The 15,111-nt window shown below is 49.6% G+C and overlaps 1 protein-coding gene across 1 annotated transcript; it reads right to left on the reverse strand.

Moving 5' to 3' along the window:
• Positions 1 to 975: 975 nt before the first annotated feature.
• Positions 976 to 13,131, reverse strand: Phb (prohibitin). Its single transcript, XM_038328809.1, has 7 exons — positions 13,089 to 13,131; positions 11,962 to 12,075; positions 9,230 to 9,391; positions 5,892 to 6,034; positions 5,636 to 5,752; positions 2,869 to 2,964; positions 976 to 1,354 (listed from the first exon to the last, which is right to left on the reverse strand). Exons 2-7 carry the CDS (start codon positions 12,047 to 12,049, stop codon positions 1,142 to 1,144), a joined length of 819 nt encoding a protein of 272 aa, XP_038184737.1. The 5' UTR covers positions 12,050 to 12,075; positions 13,089 to 13,131; the 3' UTR covers positions 976 to 1,141.
• Between the last annotated feature and the right edge of the window lie 1,980 nt (positions 13,132 to 15,111).

Here is a 15,111-nt window from a genome sequence, read left to right on the forward strand (position 1 = left end):
TACAAATTCATTTCATGACACTCACCCGAGGTTTGGTACCAAGGCTCGCTTCAGAACGGGGTGGGATCCACCACACGCCACTAGGCATTTTCTAAAACCAAAGCATTTTCTGTCTTGCTCGATATTCCTTCCCATCTGGTGATACAAACGTGCACACGCAAGCAACTGTTGGGACACTCTGTTCTGATCCTCTCGCTCGCTTGCACAAATTGAAAACAAACCCCGAAGGCAGCTGGAAGGTCTGGGTGTCATTTATTGACAGCAGCTTACATTGTATTTTCTTCCCTTGATTGCTTCCTTCGGAGCACCGGCCCTGCAGCCCTTGGGAAGGAAGGGCAATCTTTTAGAGGGAGCAGGAAGGCAGATGCACATGTCCTTGGCAGGTGTGCTCAGCCCCGGCAGGATGCAATCCTTCAAGCTGCAATCCCATTGGGTATTGGATAGGACCAATGTGGGGAGTGGAAAGGAAGTCTTCAGCAGGGCTCACATCTCAGTCCAGGCCTCTTGTGCTACTCCAAGTCCATCCCGGTGTTAGGGCTCTGACGGGGGCAGCAGAACTAGGCCCACCCACCTTGCTGGGCGGATTCCTCACTCCATGCCCTGCTCACACACACCTGCGTCCGCTGGTCACAGTCAGAGGGAATGGGCCTTACGGTTAAGATAGACCACTTCCTCTGGCCCTCCCCAGCTATGTCTGTGCAGGTTCAAACGGCTGGAAAAACTGAGGGCTTGCCTTTCTGGTTCAACTGTGTGTGCCACCGTCCTCAGATCTTCAATATATGACAGGATGGAGACTATAGGTCTACCCAGGCCACCAGCTATGCGCCTATCTGTCACACACTGCCCTGCCTGTCTTCTGCCAACTGTCAGCGCCTGGGGTGGGAGGCCGGCAGGCTCCAAAGGCGCAAAGCCGGTCTGCATAAGCACTTGGCAACTCTGGATATGAAAGTGGGTAAAAAAGCGGAACAACAAAAGTTTCATTTGGTAATTACAGATCTGAAGTGATTCTGCTTTTATTTCCTTCACGTTAAGCCAATCATGGAATTTCACAGTGATTGCTGGGGTGGGGCAGAAGGAAAGTGTATTCAGAATGACGGAGGCCACGGCCTGGTTGGCCTGAGAAGGTGCAAGCAGGGGGGCCTCACTGGGGAAGCTGGAGGAGCACCGACTGCCCCGCTGGCAGGTAGGTGATGTTCCGAGAGCGGGAGAGCTGGTAAGCAATGTCCTCAGCTGCTTCCAGCTTCCGCAGCTCAATCAGTCCATCGCCTGCCGTGGCCAGGGAGTTGGCGATCAGCTCGGCTGCCTTGGAGTCGCCCTCAGCAGAGATGATGGCTGCCTTCTTCTGCTGCTCAGCCTGTGAGAGAGGAACAGAGACTGGGATGACACCAGAGCACTGCGTGTCAGGCGCCCTCAGAGTCCTCAAGGAGCTCTGGAAGAATCCTTCCCTCGTGACGGAGTCAATACTGTCCACCCAGCCCTTCTCTCTCCCTTCAGGCCCACTTGTCGTTGCAGCTGTACAGACGCGGTCACTCCTACTCTGATGCAAAGCCATGGAAAATAGAAAGGGGAAGTTTGCAATCAATCCTCAGGCCCATCTTTCCCTCCGATGCCGGTCAAAATGACTTCCACCAGCCAGAACATCCAGGTGTAGTGACTAACAACTGTGATCTGACAGCGCTAAGGTGGCAGGGGCAGACCGGAGGACCACACCAAGTTTGAGGCCAGCCTGCTTTACATAGGCCATTTTAAGCCAGCCAGGGTTGCAGAAAAAAAAAACCAAAACCAAAACCACCCTAGCAGAGCTGGGCTGGGGTGCAGCTCAGCGACGCAACACTCTCCCAGCCTGCACAAAGCCCTGGGTTTGACCCCTAGCGCTGCAAATGAACTAAGCGCCCAGAAGAGCTCACAGCACAGTGTGCTCCCGTGAGTCACCTTGAAGTCGCCTGTGGAAAACACTGACTTCTCAACCAGCACCCAAAGATGACCTTGGCTCACTGAACCAATACCAACAGGATGACATCTATCAGGACGCATGACTTTCAGAGTGTGGGAGGGGAGTTTGTCCTTAAGACACCGAGATCAACTGTCTTCCCTCCCGTCCTCCGTACTGGAGCTGGACACGATCCAGCACACAGCACACACTAGTGAAGCAACCCTTCACCAAGCTAACACCCAATTTAAAACGTTAAGCTAACTGTTCAACAAATGTTTCCTATGCACCCAGCATCACCAGGCGGTGCTACACCTGACAGGCTCTGGAGTGACAGTAGACACAAAGCAAAGCACATTCCTGCCCACTCAGGGTTTACGCTTCCTACAGCTGAGTCCCTCTTCTCGAGTTTAAGAATTAAACATCCTTAGATTAGGAAAACTGGCAGTGGGGAGAGGCAGAGAGCAAACAGCCTTTACACACACCAGGAAGAACAGGATACTGTGCAAATACATTGTGTTCTACTTCTCTCTCAAACATCTGGATGGATTCAGCCACAGAACCCCTCCCCAGAAACCGACAGCACATCTGGCACGTTTGATCTTCTGTGCTGTCAGTTTCACTGTGTAACCATGGTGTAAAAGTAATTCCTCAATGAAACTGCAGAGAGTCCAGGAGTAACGTTTTTTATGTGGAGGACAGGGTTTTTGATCTTGGGCGAGCAGGAAAAGAGTGACCCTCCGTGATTTAGGAGCATAACCCCATATCCCTGACGGCCCTCAAAGCCTCTGGAACTGATTGTAGGAGGAAGGTTCCTCAACCTTCTTCTGGTTATCCGGACAGATGACGGATGACGAATTTCTAGGCCACCCGGCAGATGGGGAAGCCGAGCACAGGAGAAGGGGAAAACTGCTCCTGCCATCTGGTTGAATGCTCACCTTTTCCACCACAAATCTGGCCCTCTCCGCTTCCTGCTGAGCCACCTGTTTGGCTTCCACTGCTTCTGTGAACTCCTTCCCGAAGGTCAGATGTGTCTATGGGGAGAGAGCAAGTACAAGCTGAAGCAGTAATTGCTTAGACAGCATTGCTCGGAGGCCTCCCTGGCCACTTGAAGAAAGAGGCCAGGAATGGCTCTAGCAGCAGCTGGAGGCACAGGGAGACGCTCTTCCACCTTGATCCCTCATTCACACCTCTGTATTCTTAGCTGCTCAAATTATGCCTACACGGAATTTTGTCACGCTCACTGTGGTCACCCCATGAAGAAAATGGCACCTGGGGCTTTTGATGGGGCCCATGGACACCAGAAAGGATCTACTCAATCAATCACTTCCCTGGGAGACTTGTGGGTTCCAAGACCCCCACGACTGACTATTGCACTTCCAACATCTTTTGATGCCCTGTTCCAAGACTTGGGTGGGGGGAAGCAGATGGAAAACTGAACCCCTGAGAGCACAGGCTACAGCTGGTTCCCAGAGACGCGAGAGCCTGATGCTCTCTGCTTATGGATTAACCAGTCCACTTCCTTCTCACAGCACGTCCACTCCTCGACAGGAAGTCAGAAACGGTGCTGTGCAAATCATGGCAACCCCAACACACCAGGTCTGGTAAAGGTTTTAAAAGAAGAGCAGGTAAAGCCATTGGCCAGGGTGAGAGCTTAGGTCAGACAATCTACAGACCTTCCTCATCACATAAATAGCTGGGACTATTTGGCTGACGTGACTGTCTCTAAAGACAATACAGAACAGGACCAGAACTCGATGCTCCTAAGGGCTAGCCTAGAGCAAGACACTGCATCCAACTTTCTATTGAAAAAGAAGGCACAGGGGCTGGAGAGACTGCATCAGGAGCATTTGTTGCTCTTACAGAGGACCCAGGTTTGTTAGCACCCACACGGTGGCTCACAACTATCTCTAATTCCATCTATGGGGCATTTGATGCACACGTGTAGTACACCTACATACATGCAGATGAAACACAAACACAGTAAAGATAAATAACTCTAGGGAAAAAAACCTGAAAAGGGCACAAAATGAAGAAAGGCATTGGTTTAGATACCAGATGCAGTTTGCTTCACTTCCTCCTCTACTCCTAAGCTCTGCTTTTTTTTGTTTTGTTTTGTTTTGTTTTTCGAGACAGGGTTTCTCTGTGGCTTTGGAGCCTGTCCTGGAACTAGCTTTTGTAGACCAGGCTGGTCTCGAACTCACAGAGATCCGCCTGCCTCTGCCTCCCGAGTGCTGGGATTAAAGGCGTGCGCCACCACCGCCCGGCTCTGCTTTTTAAAATACAAGCAACCTCAAAGTTTAGCAGAGAAAATCCTGGCCCCATAGCTTCCAGAATTTTTCTCAATACACCCTGAAGTCTTTTGGTTTGTTTATGTTTTTTTGCTATTCATTCATTCATTCATTCGTTCGTTCATTCATTTATTTATTATTTATTTATTTATTTATTTTGAGACAGACCCTTTCTCTGTAGCTCAGGTGGGCTAGAACTCATGGCAAGACAGGGTTGGGACTACAGGCATGGGCCAATTTTCCCAACTAAGTCTCATACTGCAGCTGCTCAACTCTGCCTCATACTCTTCCGTACTCTTGTTCAAACTCTGGATATGGAAACACAATCCCAAGAATTGAAAAGCTAAATGTGTAATTAAAGAATAAAATTTTTTTTCTGAGAAGGCCAGCTGAGGGCAGCAAATTCCCCAGGAAATCTAATTTTCTCCTCGCACCTCTTAGCAGTGGTTTCTTGTGGTCAGCCCACATTTCCCCAGGATGGAGTATGTGGTCAGAGTCTAGAAAGATGCCAAGCTTCTCTTAGGTTTTTACTCCATGCGACCTCACAGCCAAAGTTGTGTTAACAGTGGCAGAGCCTGGGGTACAGTGCTCGGCAGAGCCCGAGGCTGCAGCCTGGCAGGTTGCCAGTAGAGGGAGCCACATGCCCTTCTCTTAGGAGAGGGAAGAGAGGCCATGCCTCAGGGAGCAGCAGAGCTTGTCCAGGGAACGGCTGTTTGAACAGCTGCACAGGCCAGCCACAGAACAGGAAAACCTCTGCCTTGCTACGCGAACAAATCACTCCAAGACTTTTCCCAGAGATTCTAGAAACACAACCCCTTCCCCTCACCTCGGTCTGAAACACTATACTGCCCATATTGCTTCCTGTCCAAGTTACAACACCCAACATCACATTAATACGGAGAATATAAACTCTCAAGAGGTCAGCATATACCTCAGAGGGTCTCCTGCCCCTTTAAACGAGGCCTGTGGGGACAGTCACTCACTTGCGCTCTGTCACCTTTCACCAGGGGTTCCCAGGCCCCCTTAACTAAGCTCTGGATCCTCAGTGTTGAGGAATCCTGGAGCCAGGCTGGGTCTACTGTAGAGAGGAAGACTCAGCTTCTCCCAGACCTGTCAGTCTTTCCCTGTGCCCGATGAGGCCAACAAGAATCACTTTCTAGGGAGCTGGGAAATAGTTCAGAGGTTAGGGACCATCCAGGGCGTTCAGAGGTTATAAGAAAGTGTGTGTGGCTGATGGAACATAAAGAATGCTCAATGGAAAACAGACCCAAGGCAATGACCTCCGGCATCTGTAAGTTTTCACGCCCCACAACCAGTTAAGTGGACATCAGACCTAACCCTGTGTGCCCAGAAACAAAGCTTGTCACCTAAGCAAGAGGAGCCCCCCCCCCCCCAGTCTCCCCAAGGAACTTACCAAGGACACATCATCCAGGATGAGCCCAAATGTTGCTGCTCTCTCTGTGAGGTCATCGCTCACCTGCCGGGAGACCAGCTCTCGCTGGGTGATCAATTCTCCAGCATCAAAGCGAGCCTGACCCAAGGGAACACAGACAGAGCACAGGTCAGGTTACCAGGAAGGAGAAACGACAGCTGCGCCCACCCACCACCACCTGGCCAGCTCTCCGGCTGTGCTCTGGACACGGGGAAGAGGGTGGGTCCTGTTCACTCACCACCACTGACTTGAGGATCTCTGTAGTGATGGAAGGCAGCACCCGCTCATCATAGTCCTCGCCGATGCTGGTGTAGATACGAGGGAGCTGGCTGGCCACCGGCCGGAAGAGGATCCGTAGTGTGATGTTGACGTTCTGCAAATCTTAGAGTAGGGAACACATGGGAGTTAAACACGAAATCACAGGTGACTTCTCTATGCCCTTCCTACCCTAAGTCCACTCCAAACCATACACAGAATGTCGGTTAGAGCAGAGCGGAGAGGGGCGGCTCCGTCTGTTCTGCAGAGGAGCCCAGTAGAGTGCTTGGCACCGCAGACTCAGGAACCACTGCAGATGTGGATGCACTGGCTTCAGTACGCCCTGAGTGCCCTCTGATGAGAGTAATTCACACGGTGCAACTGAAGAGCGTTTGGGACAAAACACAAGCTAAGGCCCAGAATTCTAGAGTGAGCCTTTCCAAGGGCTGGTGTGTGCGCTCAAGTCAGGCCTCAGGCCTGGGAGGCTTGGACCTGGGACCAGCATCCAGAGCCCACTGACCTGGGCTGTGGTACCACTCTGACGGTTACTAATGGTGCGGACGGATGAAGTCTTAGCCAAACTGAGAGTACTAGTCTGTGAGAATGGGGAGAAAGCACAAACGGTGGGGGAAACGGGATGGGAAATCAGTGGGAAGAACACCTTCACATATATAGCAGACCAAGGCTAGGGGATCACTCAGCCAGGGCCCACCTCCTGCTACCGAGAGAAGGGGGCAGATGGCACTATAGTGCACCTATGTGCAAGGAATTCTGATAAAGTCTAAACAAAGGTAGTCGAGCCCCTGGCAGGGCTCACCATCCACACACACCCGGGAAGGGAGACAGTCTGCCTGTACCTGCTCCCTGGCAGGTCAGGCCTGTGCGGAGCTAAAACACAGCCACACTGCATAAGTAACCAGCACCAAGGGCCACCCACGGGTACAGTCCTGACCCATCTAATCAGAGGGTGGGAAATTCATGAATACACACAGCCTGACCTCGGGAGTCGCCCGGCCCGATTTTAACAAGTGCAGGTACACACTGCACCCTTAGCACAGCTGTGTGGCAACACAGACGGGGAGTCCACAGGCGGAATTTAGGAGGATTTTAAATCGAGCCTAGTCTTCCCCATTACCCAATCTCATTTCACTTTCTCTCTGCCGTGGGCGAGCCAGACCCAGCACACTGCAAAGGAGCAGCAGGCAGACTTCCTACTCCCCCTCCTCTCTCCTCTGTCCTAACTTCTCACTCTTTAGGTTCTCCAGCCAAGAGTCAGCACAGGGAGGCAGGGCAGCTCTGTGCTCCACGCACCCTTGGCCATCTTCTCTTACGATTCCAGCTGCTTATTTTCACACCTGCCTTGAGGACCGAAGTCCCAATAGTTCTCTTTTTAGTCACCCCCGAACTCCAGCCTTCACGCCAGCACCAAGCTTGGCACAGCACAAGAAGCAAGCATCTGCTGGGGAACAGCCCTGAGGGCACCCAATGCTCAGCGCACCCAGCCCACAGGATCCTTCTTCCCAGGAGTGTGATTTGCTGCCTGCGCTGTGACTGGGAGGGGAACAGTAAGGGCACCATTTCAGGCTCTCACTAGACATCCAGTGGGTATCTCAGCACAGGGCTGCGTGGACCGACCAGTGAGAGAGCAATCAGAGGTCTGTCCCGCAGGAGCAGACACCGTGGAAAGCAAGGCAAAGGGAAAGTCGTCAGTCACAGGGGTTTGGACAGTCACTCTGGGGAGCAAGAACTGATGGGAAGGGTCAACCGCGGCAGGAAAACACAGGCGCCAAGAGCTCATGGGAAAGGGTCAACCACAGCAGAAAAAAAATCAGATCTCCTCAAAGTTAGAACAGCATGTAAATATTTTTCCTAAGATTTATTTTACTTTATGAGTATGATGCTTTGTCTGCATGTAAGTATGAGCACCATGTGCATGCTTGTTGGCTACCCTGGAACTGGGGTCACCATATGGGTGCTGGGAATTGAACCCAGGCTCTCTATAAGAGCAACAAGTGCTCCTAACCACTGGGCCACGTCTCCAGCCCTCAATATGAAACTCTTAGGTTAACCAATTATATTTGTCTCTGAATTTATCCTGCTGCCTGTGTTTACCTTAAATATATATTTCAGTCTACAAATCCACAGACACCTCTCCAGGACAATCACATTACGAGTTCTCTACAATCATTTTTTAATTAAATTTTTTATTTACTTATTTTACGTGCATGTGTATGTGCGGGTGCACACAGTACAAACGCAGAGGTCAGAAGACAGCTTGCAGGACTCAGTTCTCTACTTCCACAGCGTGGTTTTTGGAGATCAAACGCAGGCTTGGTGCCAGGAGCTTTTACTCGCTGACTCTACTCACCAGCCTGGAATTCTTTTTTTTTTAAGCTAACCTTTAACATTTATTTACCTATGTATTATGTATGTGTGTGTGTGTGCATATGCCAGGGTGTGTGTGAAGAGGTCAAAGGACAGACTGTAGGAATCAGTTCTCTTCTCTTACATATCAGACCTGGGAATTGAACTCAGGTTGTCAGGCTTGGCAGCGGGCATCTCTCTAGTCCTTAAATTAACCTTTAAGTTAGCAAGCCAAGTAATAGATTTTATTATGGCATTTCCTTTCCTTTTGTTTCTTTTGAAACAGGAACTCAAATATCAGAGCTTAGCCATAGATGACCTTGAACTTCTGATCCTTCACTATGGAGTGCTGGGGTTACAGGCAAGCACCACTACCCCCAGTTTACGTAGTGCTGGACTAAATTCAGGGACTCCGGCATGCTAGGCCAGTATTCTACCAACTGAGCTCCACCCCCCGGACACACATCATGGCACTTCCATACATGAACCATTACACTTTGGTGTGTCCTCTTCTAATGCCCAGTACTCCCCTGCCTGCTCCCATACTAGAAATTCTTTAAGACAGGATCTCGCTACATAGCCTTGCCTGACTCAGAACTCACTCTGTAGACCAGGCTGGCCTAAAGTCAGAGATCCACCTGCCTCTGCCTCCTGAGCGCCAAGATTAAAGGCCTGAGCCACTATGCCTTGTCTCCTCACACTGGAAATTTTTTGTCCCATTTTTTTGTTTGCTTTTGTTTTTAGAGAGAAGGTTTCTCTTGTATAGCCTTGGCTATCCTGAAACTCAGAGATTTAGCGGCCTCTGCCTCCCCAGTGCTGGGATTAAAGTTGTGCGCCACCGTGCCTGGCACAGATATTCTTAACCTCTTGCATCCGGGTAACCCACCGATGTTTCTGGGACGAACAGAACGGCACAGCACGCCTCCACTTCTCCTCACAGCTACACGCAAGACTCACCTTTGCTACCAGTGATGACTGGTACATTCCGTGGTCGCGAGCGGCAGTCAAAGATAATTGGTTTCTGTACCCAAGGGATGAGAAAGTGAGTCCCTTCCCCTACCACGACGTCCTGTACTCCACGGAATCGGTCAAAGATGACAGCTCTGTGCCCGGCATCCACTAGGAAGAAAGAATGACAGGTCAGGAAAACCCTGTCACACTAGCAGGATGGATTCTACCTTTGCAAGATCCTTGCTTCTTTCTTTAAAATTTGCAAAAATTCTTTCTTTTTGTGTATGTGTGCGTGTGCACGCCATGGTATTCACGTGGAGGTCAGAGGACGAACAACTGCAGTGGTCAGTGCTCTCCTTCCACCAAGTGGGGACTGATAACCTGAGTTTTCAGGCTTGGCGGCAAGTGTCTAGCCACTGAGACATCTTGCCAATCCTTTTTTTTTGGGGGGGGGGGGGGAGTCATATGCACGTCATGACGCATGTGTGATCATCAGAAGACAGTTTTGTGGAGCCTGTTTGGTTCTTCTGTCTTAGCACAGGCTCCAGGGATAAAAGTCCCTCAGGTCCCTCAGGTGCCATGCAAGCTTTCACCCACTAAGTCATCTCAGTGGCCCTTTCCTCCCTTTTAATTAACATCTGAAGCGTTTAGAGACCTGCCCCTCTCTCTCATTTATTACGTTTCCTTCCGTGCTGTCTTCTTGAGCAATCGCTTTCTGCCTTGTAGGTCTCCCCAGGTACTCCGAGGCTGCTCCTTAGCACCCCTTCCCCTTTAAAGAACTGGCCACTGAGTTTCTGATTAACCATCCTACCCCACCCCCAACTCCCACCAGCACAATGCCGGGAACTGCCTCCCTAGAGTTCTATAACTCAAGAGTTCCTCACTAGATGGCATGCATATATGAGCTCCAATTTAATCAGCGGTTCCCAGAAGCAGGGTCCTCACTATGGGAATCCTAAAATGTAGATGTTCCCACTGTTTTGTCCTTTCTTTTGGAGATAAGGTCTCAAGATATAGCTCAGATTAGCCTGGAACTCACAATTCTGTCTCACCCCTCCCTGCCAGTTCTGGGAGCGTAAGGTGGGGGGTTGTCAGCTCCGTGGGGGGGGTTTTGTTTGTTTTTTTCAAGACAGGTTCTCACTATGTAGCTCTGGCTGTCCTGGAACTCACTATGTAGACCAAGCTGGCCTCAAACTCAGGCAGAGATCTACCTGCCTCTGCCTCCCGAGCGCTGGGAGAGACGAACACCACTAAGGCTAGCTTGCCCAGAATCTAGCAGCTGTCCTGTGAACTCAGCGTGAAGTTTAAAAATGGTCCAGCGTACAGGTGAGGCTACACGAGGTGTGCCACACAAGCCCCAGATCTCTCTCGCCCTCTTTGACTTTTTGAGACAGGGTCTCACTATGTAGCAAGGTGGGCGTGGAACTCAAGACCCTCACACCTCAGCCTTACAAGAACTGGGGTTACAGGCGTATGCCACCAGACCCTGAAGTAGCTACTTTCTCTCTTTTCCTATCTGAATTGAGAACTGGTCTAAAACCTTTCACTATGAAAGTAATACTCATCAAAAAGTCATAGAGCCAGGAGCAAGAGGTTCAGGAGTTCAAAGCCAAAATGGGCTACAGGAGACATTGTCTTAAAAAACAAACCAGCAGGACACGGCTCTGAGCTGCTTAAAGCCACTGCATGTGAGCTGGGTATAGAGGTGCACACCTTTAATTCTAGGACTCAGGAGGCAGAGACATGTGGATCTCTGTGAGTTCTAGACCACCCTGATCTACATAGAGTGTTCTAGGACAGCCAGAGTTACATGGTAAGATTCTCTCTCTAAAAAAACACCCCAAACAAAAGCCATACAGAAGTGTATGAAATCCGCTGCCATTCTGAAAGAATATCAAAGTTGGAGGGCATCCTAAGAGAAAAACTAGTCAGTCCCACTGTCTGACCAACAAGAAAGCAGTGGACCAGGAAGAGGGGCTTGCCTATAAGGCCATACAATACGGTCAAAGAAAACCCAGCTCAAGCCCTGTGGCACTATGAAAGGCCCGGCAATGCATCCCAGAAATTATTTTCTTTGCAACTAGCTGAGCAAAACCTTTCTCAGGACAAGGTCTCTCAAACTGAGAGATTTTGTCAAGTTATTTCACCCACGTACAGAAGAACCAATGAGATCCTGCTGCTTTGCAGAAGCATCTGGGTAATAGACATCCCTTCAGACTGCTAAAGCACTAAAAACATCAACCAGCAACCAAACAGGAGGGGTCATCTTGGACAAAGGTTCTCAGTCATCAGCCCCCAACCTGTGGGCTTTGAGCCCTTTCAGGAGGTCAAACGACCTTTCCACAGGGGTCACCTAAAACCACTAGAAAACATATTACATGTGGAAAAAATATTACATATTCTGTTACATATCAAATGTAGATAAAGGTGACACTATTAAGTAGTAGATTCGTAACAGTAGCAAAATTACAGTTATGAAGTAGCAACGAAAATGACTTTATGGTTGGGGGTCACCACAACATGAGGAACCATATTAAAGGGTGGCAGCGTTAGGAAGGTTGAGAACCACTGCCTTGGTCAAGGAAGACAGGGCCTCTGCTAAAACACAGCCATAGTACGTGGGATAAGCCCCCTTCACTGCACACACCTTCAGACAGCTGCTAGCGTCAGGGGTGCCAAGTGGGCTATGCAGGCCAACAGAAACCATCCAGAAAGCACCACCCTCCTCAGGGCCTCACCATTGTACAAGGCGGAGTTCACCACACCTCCTGCCACTGCTAAAGCCAGGCCGAACTTTCCGATGGACTCAAACACTTTGGCAGCCATGATTCCTTCTGTGCACCCACTCACACCTAAACAAGGGGTAAAAACAACAAAACAACTTGACAGGAAATCCTCGGGGAAAGCCCTCTCCGATACAAGAGATCTTCACGTATCCACTCCTGTAAGCGCTAACTCACTCACTGAACACCCCATAACAACATTCCACATCTTGCAAAATGTAGCATCACCTTTGCTTCTGCAGGTGTTTTTCCTAGAAAAAGTCTAGGGCAGCTGGCTCATCATAGGAACGATGCTTCGTACCCACAGAGAACTTAGTACCACAGAAAACCACGCTCCCATTCCCTAGCTGAACAGGCCACAAGAGTGTGTGTGTGGTTGACTCTGTGCAATTTGGGTTTGGAAAAATAACTCAAATAATGTACTACAAGGATCATGCCAACAACGATGAAGATAAAGCCTGTTAACATTAAAGTTAGGCAGTCTCCAACGGTTTTATTCAACCTTCCGTTTCTTTATGAAAATTATTACTGGTGAGGTGCACAGAGAGATTAAGTAGTAGAACCAGGGTTAGAATGAGGAGCTCGAATTCTAGAAGGCATCGTAAAACTCCTCCCCATACCGGTTAATAGGAAAGCCAGAGCTGGCAGGGGTGCAGTGAAGCAGAGCAGTGACGGGCTGCAGGTGGGGCTGCGGCGGGGTGGGGGGTGGGAGAGAGCTCTTAGCGGACGGACCAGAAACCACTCAGCCTTGAACTTTTTAATGCCCCGCCCCTGTGTCGCCCTCTTCAAATCCTCCCTCCTTTTGCCAGACCTCAACAGCGAGTCTATCCCGTTTTCTCTACGCACATCTATCCCGCGCCGATGACACTGAGACACCAGTCCCTCCTATTTCTACTGGCTTCTGGACTTTTCCTTATCCTGTCCCTTCCCTTGCACAACCCCTGGTTCGCTTTGGATTCCACCTTTTCCCCCTTCTCCACTAGGTGTATCCACACATGCATCCCACGCCCCCACTGCACGCAGGAGAGCAAAGGAGGGCTACAGAGACTTACAGAGGCCTGCACCACCCCTACCACGCTCACCTGCTTCCACTCTGACCTCCACATGAATTCCCCAGCCTCGCGAACTGCGCATGCGGCAGGCAGCGCCTCCCTTTCTCCCGCCCTCTTCAAGATCCGTCCCTTCAATTGGTGGAGGCGAGTACAATGCATTCTGGGAAGCGTAGTTTACTAACTTCCGTGGGCCCTGTGGCTTTACTGAGTTCAACTACAACTCCCAAAAGGTTATGCAGCAGCGGGCCCGAGCAGGAAACCTTCTTCTGTTTGGTGGTAACTGATGGGATGTTGCCGTAAAGCCTTTCGGGGACGGTAGTTCCTAGGTAATAAATGCACATGCCTAGTTTGTAAGGCGGTGCTTGCTTGTAGAGGAGCAGCGTGGGCTGGATCAGAAAGCAGCTGGGCTTCCACTTGGTGGCGGAAGTAACTGGGTGGTGAAGGGGATGCCTGGGCCTTTTGAAAAGGGCGAGGTAGAAGGAAAAGAGACTCATTCATGTCTTGCACTACTCCAGCAAAAGGGCTTGATCAGAGTCTAAGTCTTCTGGGCACTTGTTTTTGGTTTTTTGTTTGTTTGTTTGCTTGTTTTTTTTGTTTTGTTTTTTAGTTGTATTTGTGTACCTTTTCTCAAGTTTACCTGTAGTTAACAAGCGTTTGTTATTTTTCTCCCTGTGCTCCACTTTTCTCTCTCCTACTATTTTGTAAATACAAAGACTCCCTCTTTCTTGAGTAAGTACAACCCACGTCTGCGCTCCAGTTTCGTCAGTTGAGCAAACAGTGACTTTTATAACGTTCCTCTCCACGATACGATAAAATCTAAAGTGAAGTACTGAGGTTATTTCTCGTGGACATGTTGCTCTGTAAATACACAACTCTTCAGGGAATGCGTGCAGGTACACACAAAGACATGAAACAAGCTGGGCGTGGTGTGCACGCCTTTAATCCCAGCCCTCGCGAGGAAGAGGCAGACAGAGATTTCCAAGAGTTCGAGACCAGCCTGATCTATTTTAGCAAGTTCCAGGACAGTCAGGACTCAGCAGAGAAACCCTGTCTCGAAAAGAAAAGACAAGAGAAGAGAACAGAAAAGAGGCACGAGGAGGAAGAAAGAGACTGCTGGAAGGTGGGAGAAAGGAGTAAGAAGGGTAGTAAGCGGTGAATATAAGCAAAGTACTTCAAATTAATAAAAAATAAACTTTGTCAGAAAAAAATGGGAATGATGCTATATAACCCAAATGAGGACAACTCACGATGCGAAGACCCTGAAATGGATTAATAAAAATGCCGCAGTATGCCTGGATCTCCCGTGGCTGCAGTGGCAGAAACGCTGTAGGTCCCCGAGTGGCCACGCTGCAGGTCTCTGCCATGCAGAGTGAGGTTGGATATTTATTAAGTGGGTTATGGAAGGGATGAGAAGGGGGTGAAGGAGAGAGGGGGGGAGGGAGGGAGGGTGACTTGTCTCTTAAAGAGAAAGAACAGATCATTACAGACCCTTCTTTCCTAATAAACCACTGAATAAATGAACTGCGGGCTTGCATGTTAGTGTTTGCAAAGGCTGTGGGATTCGCCAAGGAAGGGAAGGGCCCTGTTGGTAAAGCTGCTGAGGCTGGCCGTGTGCCTCAGGCGACGAGCACATCTCTATCGTGTGCTAGATCTTCAGTTCAAACCTCAGCACTTAAAAAAGGGGGGCTTATAAAATAGTCAAAATGGGGGAGGGCTGAAGAGATGGCTTGGTGATTAGGATCACCGGGTTGCTCTTCCAGAGGACCTGAGCCTGGTTCCTAGCACACAGCAGGTGGCCCTCAACTTCTTGTTACTCGGAGGGATGCAATGCCTTCTTCTGGCCTGTAGGGGGCATTACCAGTATATACACACCCACACAGACACATACACATACACACCAATAAAACTTCTAAAAAATCCAGAATGTATGGAATATTTATATTTGCTTAAAGATATTTGGCAGTACACCTATTCAATAAACTCTTCTTGAGCACTTACTAAAACAAATGCCTTTTAAGCCCCATTTTTATGTCTCCATTTGGAAATAGCAAAA

This window comes from Arvicola amphibius, chromosome 4 (assembly GCF_903992535.2).
Source record: "Arvicola amphibius chromosome 4, mArvAmp1.2, whole genome shotgun sequence".
In the NCBI taxonomy this organism is placed as follows: domain Eukaryota; kingdom Metazoa; phylum Chordata; class Mammalia; order Rodentia; family Cricetidae; genus Arvicola; species Arvicola amphibius.

Bases quoted from the DNA above. Each gene is read 5' to 3' on its own strand.
- Phb (XM_038328809.1), bottom strand. From the start codon at position 12,049: ATGGCTGCCAAAGTGTTTGAGTCCATCGGAAAGTTCGGCCTGGCTTTA. The intron at 9,392-11,961 runs GTGAGGCCCTGA...CTTTCTTCCTAG, and splicing joins GAACTCCGCCTTGTACAATG to TGGATGCCGGGCACAGAGCT. The intron at 6,035-9,229 runs GTGAGTCTTGCG...CCCTACTCTAAG, and splicing joins AGTCATCACTGGTAGCAAAG to ATTTGCAGAACGTCAACATC.